This window comes from Syngnathus floridae, chromosome 19 (assembly GCF_059516105.1).
Source record: "Syngnathus floridae isolate MCC-2025c chromosome 19, RoL_Sflo_1.0, whole genome shotgun sequence".
NCBI lineage: Eukaryota > Metazoa > Chordata > Actinopteri > Syngnathiformes > Syngnathidae > Syngnathus > Syngnathus floridae.
Genome location: NC_142431.1, coordinates 1760201 through 1775045, shown reverse-complemented (window position 1 = coordinate 1775045; position 14845 = coordinate 1760201). Strand labels below are relative to the sequence as shown.

The 14845-nt window shown below is 45.5% G+C and overlaps 1 protein-coding gene across 1 annotated transcript in view; it reads left to right on the top strand.

Moving 5' to 3' along the window:
* The window catches only part of tbc1d32 (TBC1 domain family, member 32), a 36611-nt gene that overhangs the window by 15713 nt on the left and 6053 nt on the right, over positions 1 to 14845 (top strand). Inside the window, exons 32-37 of the mRNA XM_088362249.1 lie at positions 315 to 469; positions 538 to 678; positions 1175 to 1363; positions 2158 to 2384; positions 5794 to 5880; positions 6117 to 6181. Of these exons, the coding sequence (XP_088218375.1) occupies positions 315 to 469; positions 538 to 678; positions 1175 to 1363; positions 2158 to 2277 (605 nt within the window). The 3' untranslated portion in view covers positions 2278 to 2384; positions 5794 to 5880; positions 6117 to 6181. The remainder of the gene's footprint in view (positions 1 to 314; positions 470 to 537; positions 679 to 1174; positions 1364 to 2157; positions 2385 to 5793; positions 5881 to 6116; positions 6182 to 14845) is intronic.

The window sequence follows — 14845 nt, the reverse complement described above, 5'->3', positions numbered from 1 at the left end:
TGATGCGCTCGCGTTCGAGATGAAAAATGTCGCTTTCGACGGGGGCCCTGCTTCATTTGGAATTCTGTGGCAAGTTGACAGCGCATTGTGGATTGATGAGGCAGTCAGTCACCGTCAAAGTGATGTTTAGCTGTTTGTTATTTGCCGCTCGGCTGCCCGCCGGCATCCTCGCCAAACATCACTTTTGTCCTGTTTATTATATTACTTGGCAGTCAAAAATGATCAGAAGGCAAAAAAGACCAAAACACAGTGATGTTGCAGTTTGCGATTCAACACAATATCGAAAAATATACATCCTTGAGTCAGGACGTCAGTCACCGATCAGAAAGAATATCCCGGCCACGATTGGTTGACGTCCACGGTGTTCCTGATGATGTCTGGAGACTGGCGGCGATCTCTGAGGGTGTTGCGCAATCTTTCCTCTCTGCTCACTTCTGCCCTCATTTGGCCAGCCAGCGTACACGCGTCGGTGAGTCCTCGTTTTCAGATAACAAAAAAACAGAGCTAATGTTAAAGATTTACATTTGGTGGCCGCAGGTGGACCTTCCGCCACGAGTGGCCGAGTCGGGAATGCCGCCGCTATATTGGTGCTCGGCTCACTCCGTGGAGATGCTGCTGAAGGAGCAACTTCCGCTGGTGCACGCCGCCTTCAGGATGTCGGCTTTCACTCCTTCACAGGTCACGCTTCTTTTTATGTGTCCTCACGTCCCGACAATTTAGCACCTCAGACTCCCAGAGCCGGCGACTTAACATTCAGCTCGGCTCCCCTCTCTTCAAGAACCCACCTCGGCGCCTCTCAGCCTTCAACTCGACGGCGCTTTTCAAACGCCCCCACGCACCTGAGGAGGCGTGCGTGCCTGTGTGAGGAAAAGATTTGTAACCGTTAGACATACAAAATTGGAATTAGGGGAGAGCCAAGAAACCCATCAAGCTTTAAAAGGGAGTTTGGATTTCAAGGTTTGAAAAGAGGGAGTAGATGTTGGCTGAATACAAATAAACAGCAGGCATGCTCGTCTTCGCATCCCATAATCCCACTTTAATATTCAACACCGCCGGCCGGCCAAGCCTCCTTCCTCGCTTCTTCACAAATGTTTCCGAGTCAGCACAATCTCAAATGACACTCCAGATGTGTTTACTTGTGTACGCTCAACAAAGCTACAATCTTGTCACACAGATATGCATCCACTGGTTGACTCAGTGCTTCTGGAACTTTCTGGACTGGCCTGAGATCTGTCACTACGTGTGTATATGCGTACTGATGGGAGCCGACTACCAGGTGTACGCCTGCCTGGCCGTCCTCAAGCATCTCCAGCCGCTTCTGCTTCAGCAGACGCAAGCTCGCAACATGCAGGTTTTCCTCAAGGTGAGGCGCCAGGAGCGAAAACTCGTTTCCGTTTTCGACCGGATTTTAATTTCTGTCTCGTCGCCGTCATCCGCTGCCCACTTCCTGTGAATAACAGAGCAGTTAGCCAGCCGGGCTTTATCACGGGACGCTCGCCTAATGAGCGCCGGCATCAGATACGGCTGTCGAGATAGACAAAAGCCTGCGTGAAGAGTTTTACACTGTCCTTATCCTGAATTGAACCATTAACTTTTAGATATTGCGATTTTCTCTCTGCAAGCCTCGTCATTTATGTCGGCGGGAACAATGTGAGAGGTGGATTTTTTACATTGACACACACACATTCGCACTAGGCCTGTTTCACAAGGAGTAATATCTATATTTCATCCAAATTAAAAATTTAAAAGGCAGACATTGTGCTGGAGCTGTCGTAAGTCTGCGAGGAGAAAGTGAACCGCTCGGCTAACCACTGCGGGGCATCCATACCGAGCTGTGGGATGCACACGCGCCGACGTGAGAAGTTCGTGTACAGCTTTGGGAAAGTGTGTACACAGCTGTGCGGTGTGTGCTCCCGAGCTGTGGGACGTTCGTGTACCAGTGTGGGAACGCCGATGTGGGGAAGAACGTACACGCAGCGGTGACACAAAAATCATAGCAGTGAGTCGAGTTCAAAATTCTGCATTTCCGTGGATATAAAAAGTCCAAACTCATTTTCAACTCGGGAGATTTTTCAAGGCGTGTTAGAACCTAGAGTGTTAACAGTTACCATGTTAAATCGTAATCAAAACAATATTTTATTTACTTTGTCTTGGCAGGAGGAACCCATCCAGGGCTTCAGGTTCTGTGACTACCTCGATTTCATGGAGCTCCTTGAAAGACGCTACCGGAACGTTGTGCTTAGCGACATGAAAAGCATCCGCAACCCAGACCTGTAAATGCGGAATGCATAATGCTAACGCGTGTAGCATTTCGCTCAACATGTCTGCTGTACATACAAGCCCCAACCTTTGATGGGATGGCATCCTTTCCAAGAACCCTAAAGGTAGAGTGATGTACTTTTTTTTAACGTCGCCCTTGCATTCGCGTCACATTAATGCCGGCCCACGTAAGACATGGCAGCCGCTCGTGATGAAAAATGCATGAGGGCGCTTGCATCACGCCAGTAAAGCCTCATCAGTAAGCATGCCGTCCCCTCAGCCAGATGATGTCTCTCATGCCCAAAACAGCCAGGCAGGAATCCCAAATGAGCTGGCCGCGTCGCAGCACTACTTCTACCGTGATGAATGATCGTAGGGAGGAAAAAATGGTCTCGTACTACCACTGTTTTTAGCATGTATTAACAGCAGGGGCCCCAAAGTTGAACCCTGTGGAACACCATACGACAAATTACATCACCATCAGACCATCGTGGTGATAAAAGCAAAAAAGTGAGGCAACAGCTTTGTCACATGAAAATTGTCAATTCAAAGTCTCGAAATAAGCAAAGAGGTTTTTCTTTGTTCATTCACATTTGTTTTGTTGCAGAACAATTTGCTGCGAATAAGATGCACCCGCTGTGGTTTATTTCAACGCTAATATATGCAAGCTGGAACCCTCTCCAAGAAAAACAAAACCTGCCAGCAGTGACAAATAGTTTTGCGGACAATACTGAGAGGGGAAAAAATAAGAAGGCTGTAATCATCTGCTATTGAAAAATCAAAATGGAGAATGAAATGACATTTCAAATAATCCTTTTAATCATTGCTTTTAAAAGACTACACTCATTAGATGTTTGAAAAAAAAAAAAAGCCAGAAAGGACGATCCACATTCTCAAGGCGTCGCAGTGAGTATCACCGTTCAAACACTTCCCGAGGTCTCCTCCAGGTCATCCGGTGACGTTTTCGAGCAGGCTGCGGAAGGCGAGCGAGGTGACATCCGACCCCTCCCCTTTTTTTTCACACTTTCCCGACACTTTTCGTCACCGGCTGACGCACACCGGGGGGACGGATAACCTTTGTGAGACGACGAACGCTATTATGAGGGCAGACAGTCTTGTGTGTGTCACTGACATGGCTGACAGTGTGACTGGGTGCACTTTATAAAGTGAGCCAGTCCATCCCACCGTATCAAACGACTCGATATTTGAAGTTGCAAAGCCGTTTGATATTCCAAAGACCACGCACACAATTTAGCATCTTAAGTCCACGGATGGCATTTTATAGCATTAGCATTCCAAAGACCACAGACAACATTTTAGCATTAGCATGTCAAGTTCATAGTCAATTTATTTTTCTTTTTGTATTAGCATTCAGGAGTCCACAGGATTGTGCAAATAATATTTTTCTGCATTAGCATTCTCGATGCTGGTGATTTTTTTAGCATTCTGAATCAAATCGACGTTCAAATTTAAACAGTTGACTTAATGAAATGTTGACTAGCACACACTTATTAGTCAGAAACAGCTGTTTGCCATGAACACATTTGTTTTATTATCACCAACACATGTTCACGATCAACAATTGTATGCTTCTGGTCTTTAAAAATCTTTATTTGGTGACAGTTATTTATACCACCGGCTTGCGCTGCTTTTTTAGTTTGACACCAGCGCTGACATAGAGCAATGCGTTAATCCCTATTAGTGTCCAAAAGCTCGTTAGCAGCGGCGGGTGGGCCTCTTCGACCTCGATAAAGTTTACACTTTAGTGATGATGGCGCTTAATGGCGTGATTTTTTTTTTTTTAAGCGTTGTGCTGTTGTTGTTAATGACGACCCATTTCAAGGCAACCGCGGCCGGGTAATTCTCGCTAATTAGCGTGACGAGGCGGCCGTGAGGTTTTGGTGAGAAGTCGGAGAAGCTCTTATCTTTAAACCTTTTTGTATCCCGCACACGCTTGTGATGGAAAAAAAACAACAGAACGCTTGCACTTGTGCGGAGATAACGTTGTGTAACACTTGTGTCGTTTTAGTTTCAAATGTGTAAGGTTATCAGTTGTGCGTCTATGGGCAACAATTTACAGTATCATTGTGTCTGCTCTGTACAGTTAAGGAATAAATGACCAACACAAATCATCAGTGACAGGCCTCATTGACTTGTTTATCTTCTTTTTTTTATTCGGGTTGCTTCTCCACTTATCTGTTTTGGAAAATCTATTGTTATCCATCCTGTCTTCCCGCTAGAGATCCTTTTTTCTTCCCCCCCCTCAGCCTCATCTCCATTCGACATGCAGGCGGAACACCTCTGGGCTTTTGGGACTCCTCCATTAGCATTTCCATTTGCCGCGGTCAATATTTCCCACCGTGGAGCTTATTGTTCTGGTGCGCGTGGAAATGGGATGACGCTGGAGTTGGCTGATGAAAACCGTGCGGGAAAAGGTCAGGACGTCGTTAATAAAGATGCCGGGGAATTTGCATCCACGCTCGGATGGGATTCATCAACTATGACAGAAGTTATCCACCTGCTCTCCCGATCTAATATTTTTCAGATAACATCTTACAGCCTTCTTGCATGGAGACAATTGTGTGTTCTCTGACACGTTCTTCCCGACTCAAGCAGCATTTGTATTCGGATTTGTGAGGCCCGAGTCCAAATCTCCCTGTAAGCCTGTTCAAATCCTTGTTCGGCTGTCAACAAACACTGCAGATCTTCGGTTTGACGAAAGAATATCGTCACTCTTTCCTTTTAGGAAAAGGTTAAAACGAGCATGCGTGTCATTGTTAGATTTACCCCCCAAAAAATAAAAAAAAATTCCGAGTTTCTACCTGTGTAACTGTAAAGATTAATCAATTGACTTTTTCTCCGCTGTGATATGAGCTCTTGTGGTCTGACCATGTGTGACCTTTTTCTGGGATGAACCTGCTCGCCGGAGAAGCCGGTTCAGGTGGCGGGTCACTGCGATCTATATCGTCTTTGTGCTCGCTTTTTTTAATCTCCGCCGACAGACGCTCTTGCGGCAGGAAGATGTCGCGGGAGGTGCGAGTGCCTGAGGCCGATAAGATATGGAGTGGGTGGCGGACGTATCTGGCGTGTCGCTTGTTCCACTTTGGGAAAAGGTCAGCGTCAAACCAAGCGTAGTTATCTGAGCAGCAACTTAACTTCAAGACCAGAACTTGTAGCCAGGCAACAAGTAGCTCGACCCACACACCAAAACATATTTAGCCACAGGAATTGCAATATTAATGTGTAAAAAATTGACATTTAAGTGCTTAAAGTTGTATTTTGCATCAAACTATTACAACACTATATTTTCTGTCACTTAAATTTTCCACTTGAACAGATTAGATCCCCAAATAAAATTCATCTTCATCAACAACTGCCCCGCCGAGGTGTTCCACAGGGCTCAATGATTTCATCTAATATCAAAATCTGTATTTGCTCATAAAAAGGCGAGACTAGACTTTTATTTTTTTTCCCCCGACATCCCCACATTTATTTTTTGTTGGTTTTCATTTTTGACTTTTTTCACACATGCAGGTGGGGCCAAAGCAGCAAGAAGGAAAATGTCAGGACATTGTCAGCCTTTGCTTGTCATAGAATGTCAGCACTCCGGAGAACACACACGTACGTACACACACGCATACACACACGCCACAAACATCCGACAGACAAGCGGGATTGATGTTGCCCTTCGGGAACGGTCCTGAGTGAAGCGTCTCCTGGTGTCTTTATAAGGTCACGTTGGAATGTCACTGATTGACTGCTGCACGAAATGGACACTCACTTGTGTGTGTGTCACAGATACAAATTCAATTCGTCCCACCAACTCAAACCACTGAAACGATGCAATTTATTCACAGATGCTCTGGCTGACACTCCTGAACCTCCCTGTTGCTAACCAAAACAGCAGCACACAGCGAATCAAGTAAGTCACGTCAAGCGGGTTGTATAATACACGCACAGACTTTAATAATATTTCCGGTGGGTTCTTGACATACGGTCGCTCCGCAATGTTGTCTTTGAGACGTGATTCATATTTTATATTTCATACATATGTTTCTTGTCAAATTGGGGTCTACTGAGGTGAACTACTGCAATATTTAAAAAGTACTTTGCTGGAGCTTCTGCTGCGGGGACCAGCGTCATTTTCTTTTTACATATTTTTATTATTATAATTATTAGTGTCAGGGCCCTTCGAATTATTCATGGGTGCAATAAAAGTCGGTGACTTTTACTTTGCGGAAGAGAAAAAAATAGGAGCTTTGATGTAGTTCAAGAGCAGTAACGCGAATCGGAAAACAACATCAGACAATATGTAAACCTGCGTAGCCCGAGACACTTTCGTAAGAAAACGTTCCGGTTGATCCAAATACATTTTTCATGGCGAGTCATCATCAAAAGGCAAATCTACAATCTTGAATTAACGTTACGCAAATCTTCTTTGTCGGAGACGGCGAGGTTCTTGCGTCGCGTATTTCCCCCCGTTGCATCCTCGGGGTTGGGCAGCGTGTGCGAAAAGCATCAAAAACTAGTTCTCCCCCCCCTCCCTCTTGAAAGAGCGAAGAAGGAGAATCTCCCAAGAAGATGTGTCTTGATCTGTAGTACAAGAAAAAGTTGGAGTCCCCCCAGGCCGGATGCGTCGCCCCCGGCGATTGGAGGGTGGATGAGTGGGCGTCATCCTTTGAGGAGGAAGATGACAAGCAAAGAAGAAGGAAGAGAGAACAAACTCATCAAAGACGGCGACACGGGAAGTCGACTTTGGCGGACATTCCAGTGGCAAGCAAATGTCGCCACCTTTGATTCATTTTTGCTGTTGACCAGTGTTTTCATCATGCTCAAGCAGCCTTTCTTACTATAAGTCATCACCCCCCCCCCCCCCTCCCCTCCTCCCAATGGTGCATCCTTATTCAAGTCGACACCAAACATCTGTTTGACTTGGACACCCGCCGGAAAGAAAAGTGTCAAAAATGGCGGAAAATTGACAGCCAAGTGGAAAAAAGGCCATGGCACAAAGGAGCAGTGCGGGAAAATCATCCATTATGGAGACACAGAGCGACTGGGAAGTTAGAATGGAGAGTTCCACTCATCAGGATTTCTCACTCATCCGCTGCTCCGAGAAAATGTCATGCTGGCTCAAAGGAGTTCAGAATGGAAACAAAGATGGGATGGGAGAAAGATGAAGAATAATGCCAAATGATAATCGGAAGCCCGATCTCCCGCTCAGTTGGAAAAGATTTTGTTTACTGGTCAAAATATTTCTCAAAGGAGAACAATCGGTGCTTTCAATGTGGCGTGTTTTCCGAAGTTTCCTTTTATGCCAAATTTTCCTTGTGCACAAAAATGAGGTTTGAATAGAGCCACGTTCAAAGGCTCCCGCTTTTTATTCTCGGCGGACGATCCGGTGGCTGCCGCTAATTAGCCGCGATAATGACAATACCCAAAAAATGATAATACAAATCGAGCGTATCTTCAAAATGGATCTGCTGTCGTATTCCGGCTGGCTGCTTCGGGTTCCTTTCCAATATTCTCGGGCGTTCTCGATTGGGGTCATTACCGTGCCCCCTTACGATTGCGACGGGCTCCCCACGCTGCTTTTCTCACCTCATCAGCTGCGGTAAGAAAGAAAGATGGGCGCTTTTGTCTTGGCTTCGCAGCTCCGTCTCTCGCGGGACTTAACGCTAGTCGCGCTGAAGGCCACCTGGCACATAAAAGCGAGAAGAAAACCCGCTAATTATTCCTCAATTTTGATAATTATTCATTCATTCTCCTAATTATTCATTCATTGAGATAATGACTTCATTTAGACCGCCTTTTTTTTTTTTATTGCAATATTCCATAGACAGAATATTCACAAACTGTTTCCAAGCTAGCTAACTTCACCCAAAAGATTCACATGAATAATCCTCTTAAAGTTATCTTGGCTAACACAAAAGCGACATAACAGCTAAACACCTAAACTCGGTAATGGTTTGGGTTCATCATCGTTACGGCGGCGGTGGACATCTTCACTCAGTCGGCACACCGCATTCTCGTGCATTATGCATCACGTCGCCTTGATGTAATATTTGTAAAGCGGCACACCGCAAAGCTCAGCCGCTGTTTGTCCACACACTAAAACATTTCCGCCTGGGTGGCACGACTGAAAAAAAAAAAAAAAATAGTTTGAAGCAAAGGAACCGCATCTTCCTCTGATGCCAAGTGACTTTGTTCAAGTGCTAATTACACCCTGGCACTCTGCAGGCGGAATTAAGAAGTATGCGTTGAATATTTCAACGCTTAGCTAAGAAAACATCTGTTTGGTTTCCCGTCACGGCGTGAAGGAACGTGCCTGGAGACCCCGTGGACCGTCCCAAAAGCTTCAATAAAATGACGCTTCTTTTTGTCAGCTCCCAGGAACGAACAGAAAGACCACGTTTGACTCAGATTCGCTCGTTAATATTTCGTATTCATGGACGCAGATTCACACTTGACCCGCCAATCTCACGAATGCACGTCAAATCAAATATTGTGCACGTATGTAACACGGGGAAATGCTTCTCCCTGCTTTCTCCTTCAGACCTCGTAAATAACTCGCCAATTTATGCATGAGAGGAGGATGTCTCTCTCACACACACCTACTGTGTGTCGCAGCAACAAGTGTTGAATTATTTTGCAGCGATTGAAACGGCACAGGAATGAAATCCGTCGTGGGCATGTGTGTGCGTGTTTGCATTCGATCCATATTTTGACTTAAATCTCTGGCGTTTTCCAAGGCGACTTCAAAGTATCACTTTTAATTGCCACCAAAACTTTACCCGTATTTTTGATAGACATTGTGAAGTTGTTGCAGTTACTCGGCGACAAGAAATTAGGCAGCGTTATGAGTCATGAGCAGACCCGCAAAAAAGTTTCGGAAAGTCATTTTGCCAATTCTTCCATTTTGTGTGAAAGTCGTGTGCAATTTCTCCCCGATTCTCATTGGCCGCATTATTTATCCCTTTAAGGCTGTTATTTAACGGCGGTGAGGAAAAGTCACCAAGGAGACGAAAGAGATGAAAAGTTTGACGTGTTCTTGCAGTGAAAGAAAAAAAAATGATGACGAGGCTGCCGTGAATGGGCGATAAAAGCCCTCGTGCGCTGCTGAGCCTGAGACTAATCGCAGATTATTAACATTTATATTGAAAGATGAGCTTCCATTAGCAAGCAGCTGCTGAATTACACGCGGCTAGCTTGCGCGCACAAGTGTGCATGTCGTTTATTGGTATGTGGAGGACACGACTCATTTTAGCCAGTCAATCTCGGTACCCGAGGCTCGTAAACATTCAAATATTTATGAGGCTCGGCTTCAAATGTGACTCTGTCTTGTTGCTCTTCTTGTTATTTCACATCTGATGATGTCATGCAACAACGACAATTTCTTGGAACAAATTCATTAAACCTTCCTTTACGACTTTAATCCGTGACTAATCTTATCGACTCCTTTGTATATGGATTCCATTTTCTCAATTGAAATGAATTGAAATCACATTCGAAATGCTGTCAGTGCTTTTTGGTCAGCAAAAAAAGTCTTTTTTTTCGGCTTCCCTTGTTCGTCTAGCATGTCAGTCATGCGTTTGCTGCTCCAAGTCGGTGCCGGTTCCTCACAATGGCGCTAAAGACTGGCATTAGCAGGATGTGCCACGACAAAGGCGCAGATTAACGCTCGGGCGTCCCCCGCCTCCGTCAAATGCGAGCAATTTGCCGAGCGTGTTGGGAAGTGGCTTTCAAGCCATTTGCAGCCTATCAGCCAACTCATTTGTGGACCTTAATGACTCGCACGCTCGCTCTACCGACGTTGATAAAGCCCTGAGCGTCTGTCAATCATCCCGAGCAGCTCGTGTGACATCAACCCGGCCTCACGCAAACATAAAATAGAGTTTCTGTGTCAGAATTTTCAAGTCCTCACTTAACGACTTGTAGCTATAACTTGAGCAACCAACTAAGCTAACAGTGTCAGCAGTTGGAGAATTTTCTCCTCCTCCTCAGTCTTAAGGAGCTTTGAGTACCTTGGAGGTAGAAAAGTGACAGATATATATGAAAGCCCGAGCCCATCAAAGAACTTTGGAACTCTGCGGAATCAAGCTTGTCATGTTTTGTAGACACGAGCATTTTTCCAAAAGAAGCCCAAATCAAACACAATTTTTTATTCAGGCAAGCGAGCCGCTGGCCGACAAACAAAGTCCACTTGGTCCAAGCTCATTAGGCGGAGGGGGGCGCTGTAGTGGGGGGGGACTGTGACAGATGCTGTGCGGCTGTGGGTGCCTGCCAGGCTCCACAAACGTCCACTCGTTTGATTGCCTCTTAACAAGCACACTGCAACATGGAAGTGGCCCCCAATGTTTTTAGTTTTCTGAGCATGTGCTGTTTGTTTTGTTAGCTGGAGTTTGTAAGCAAGTAACTGTTAGCATCAAAGCCTGTTAGCATGCGTGCCTATTAGCATATGAGTCCGTTATCTTGTGGATTGTGTTAGCGCACGTGTTAGCATGTGTGTTTGTTGGGAAGGTCAACTCCTAGTACAGATCAAGACAGCTCGGCTTTTAGCGCCGAGGCCCAAAGGTAGGCTTTAATGAGTGCGGGGACACACACGCTCCCACACACAAACCTTTCTGGGCTTCCTGTTTGAAAAAGAGGGGGGTTTGACCTTTATCAGATTGGAGCGCTAACACGCTAATAGCCCAGCGCACATTCCAATTAGCGGCGGCGAGGGAAGCTTGATCCCATCCAAGTCGGTCGCTGATAGACGTATCAGTGCGCGCGATTGGATGCTTTGTAATTTGTCGACTTGATCGGTTGCTTGCTTTTGCTATTTATTAACCGTATATTTGCTAAGCGTGAAAATATATTTACATATAATCAGTAACAAGAAGCAATCGGCGACCCCGAACGTAGTATAAACGTAAAATGGTTGACGGCTATAAATATAGAATTAATCACAAACAAAATTGATGATGATATAGAGAAAATTGTTGGCAATAAAAGTATGAACTTTGCCCCTAATCGCTCTTCTGCCTTAACTGATGCTGCGCTTCCTGACATTGTCACTCTGGAGGCGTCTCCACGGCGACTGGCAGGCCACGACCCAGACGGTCAGGCTCCTCTTGATGATGTCACCGAGGGCCAATAATAATAATTGCTGTTTAATGATCTGGACGCCGAAGGCGGCGGACGGCGTCTCTGTGGCGACCGAGCACTCAAAGGCGGACGCGGTCGCGTCCTGCGGGGGCTCGGTGGACTTCTGCCACCAATTTGCGCTCCCTTCCAGCCTCCGCCACTCTATTGATTTCCACCGGAGGCTCGTGGTAATTGAATATCACATGACTTTATGATGACAATATAATTACGTCCTCGGGCACTCGCTGTACACTACGCCCGGCCGGCCCGCTGACTCCTCGCCGTAATGTCTGCATTCATCACCCGGGTGTCAGACTCGCGTGGCTCTCCGCTTCTTGCGCAACTTAACATGCACAAAACTCTCAGATAACGTGAAGATAACATCTCGATTTAACATCAAGCTTAATTATCCCTAAAAGTATTTCCGTCGAATCAGAAAACGTTTTGATGTTTGGATTGCAAGAAAACAATTTGATAAGATCTCCAAAGAATATCTAAAGCTATTTCTGTCACATCTCCGGATAACAAGGAGATCACATGCGGATTCGAGTGACGGACGAGCAGATGTGAAATCACATCCAGATAAGCCCGAGATACAAACATGCAAACAAGCAGTGTGTGTGTGAAGTAAATTAGTGGACCACATGACAGTGTGTGTGTGCGTGCATGAAGCTTCGAGGCCCCCAGCAGGAATCCGCATGAAGAATTGATGATAGGCAAGCAGTATCTTTCCTCAAGGATGCCATGTGATGTACAACCATTCAACAATATCACTCCACAGCGTGGCAAAAGACTCCAGACGTATCGATGGAAAGTCTTTTTTTTTTTAATATCCGCATGAGGCTCCTCTATCTAGAATGTTTTTATTTTTTTATTATGAAGGCCCGTCCGACTTTTATTGTCCAGTCCGAAGCGGGTTGAGGAGAAAAAAGTTGTCGGGGAGGGTTTCTGTTGATTTTGACTCTATTTGTGAGTATCAACATTTTGAACAAATGAGTGTTGAATTTAAGCCGGCGGGAGAGAAAAGGGAGCGGGAGGTTAGCGCGTCGCTAACAGCGGGAGCTCGCCAAGGGAGGGGATGAACATGAATGATGCAACGCAGCACCGTTCTTTGTTCTCTTCTTTCAGTCTTTTTTTTTTTTTTTTTTGCTTCGTCTTCTTTTTTGGAAGGCCGCCGTGCACGCTGCACACATTCCCGTCACGGGCACTGGAGATAACACCCAACTTGACCCACTAACCCGAATCTAACCTCAACTCAATCATGACCGTGCTTCGAACTTAACTTTATCTCCTTCTGGTCCACAACGAGGAGAAGACAACATATTTTTCCAGTAATGTCTTCCCATAAAAATGTAATTGAATTTAAAATCCAAAGAACTTTACAGCAGTGGTTCTAAGTCTTTGCACATTTTTAAGTTGAAGGTATTGAAAAAGTCTCTTGATGTTGTTTGGGTCCACTTCCAAGCCCGACTCTTTCACCTTAACCACTTCCTTCAAACTAATAGAGATGTCACATCAGGTTAACATCAGCCCGCCTCCCCCGTTTCCGCCCCCCCCTTAGGAAAAAAAAGCAGACCGAGGGCCAAAAATGAAAGGACGCCAGCGGCCATAAAGATGACGGACGCACGGGGCGGCTGGCGGCTGTTTTACAACCCGCGGCGGCACTTCATTAAAGTGCGAATGAAATTGATGGGCGGCCATAATTGACCTCTGGAAAGCTCCACGCCGAACTCTTTCGGTCTGTATGACAACGGCGAGGTTGGACTTTCTTTTTCGGGCAGAAGAGCAACAGATGGAGGAAAATAATCGATGACGTTCGCGTCAGGGATAATCCTTTGCCGAGTCAAACCTTTATCCCTCCATAAATGTAAATAAACTAATACTAAAACTAATAAAAATTAATTAAAACGATAAAAACTTACAATCTGCTCCAAAAACAAATGAAAATGAAATGATAAGCTGCAGCCGTCAAGTATTTTGTTTGTTTTGTGGGTCCTCTCGTGATTGTTTGGCTTGTTGGCGCACACGTACACGACCGCTCTTGTTCCGTTGAATAAAACATGAGGCGTGTTGCAGTCATGCCGGGTGACAGGTCGCCACCGTTGATGTCAGCTCGGCCTGACATTTGCTAAGCAGCCGCTCGCCATCACGCCGCCTCCGGCAAGGCGAACATTTGTTTGTTTTCCTTTTTTGTTTGTCGTCTCGGCTTCTTGTCGTCGGCGCCGCCTTGCCGACGTTGTTAGGAGAACCAAAGTTATGTTTTCGCCGCGGGTCACCGGTGCGCTAGCGGCGTCGGGACACGAGGTTAGCCCTCTGCGGCTCGTTACCATGGCGACGGTGCTGACCCTTTTGATGACCCCTGACTCACTAAACCTAAACTGTGACAGATTTTGATTGTCAGCTAAAGCAGTCTCAGCTAACAAAATGAAGGATTTCAGATTTATGGCTAATTAACATAGCCGCGAGGACATTTTTGCATCTATGTTTACTTGCGCGCGTTGTCATCCGTCATGTCGATGCACTTCCTCTTCATCCATTCTTCGCCTTTGTTTTTTTTTTTTTCCCCCCATCCGCCATATCATCAATCTGTGTTTGTTTTCGCAGCAGGTCGGCCCTGACAAGGGCAAAAAAAAATGCGTTTGTCTGCCCGCTCACGTAAGTGCGCTTGTACGATAAAGACAAACTGAAAGAGCGCTCGGGTGGCGTGATTCCAAACGTCGTAGCTCACATCGGCGCGTCGGGACGGCGGGCCATGATTCAAACGTGACAAGCGCGAACTGCTAAACGCTAACGGCGAGACACGTGCGCGTCGATGAGCTCGTTAGCATGGAAGACGAATCTGTATCTTTTGTTCTTTCCACTGTCAGATGAAAAACGAAAAATAAGCTCTCCTGAGTTTGATTTTAATAACTCATGGTTGGGTTGAGCGGGAATTTAACACGCATCAGGGAACTGATAGTCGTCTCCAACAAGCTAATATAACGAATAAAGAACTTGTAAACACAACCGATGAAATATTAAAGTCAAACTCGCCTGTTTTTGATTTGATATTCTTTTTTATTCCCGTGTTCGTTTAAATAATTATTGACTCTCTGAGTTTTGACTCTTTGGTACTCAAACTAAAAAGAACAAACAGAAGACCAAGAAAGACGTTTGATGTCGGGCAAAGTGCTGATGGCGTTCGTATCGGGAAAAGAGATCCAAGTGCGTCCAGCTTTTTATGGTTCGATATTTTTGCTTATTGACAAAGGCATAAAACGCACGAATGAAATGGAGCAGTTGCAGATCGATGCAGTGATGGCGGCCGGGGTGTTTTTTTATTTTCATGTTTGTCTGCAACTTACTGTAACTTCTGTCATGAACTGAGAAATTCCCAAAAGAAATTTTAAAAGTGTAACAAAAAATATTTGCAGTGTCGATGACTTGACATGATTTTTTTTTTTAAGCCTTGGCACAGCTC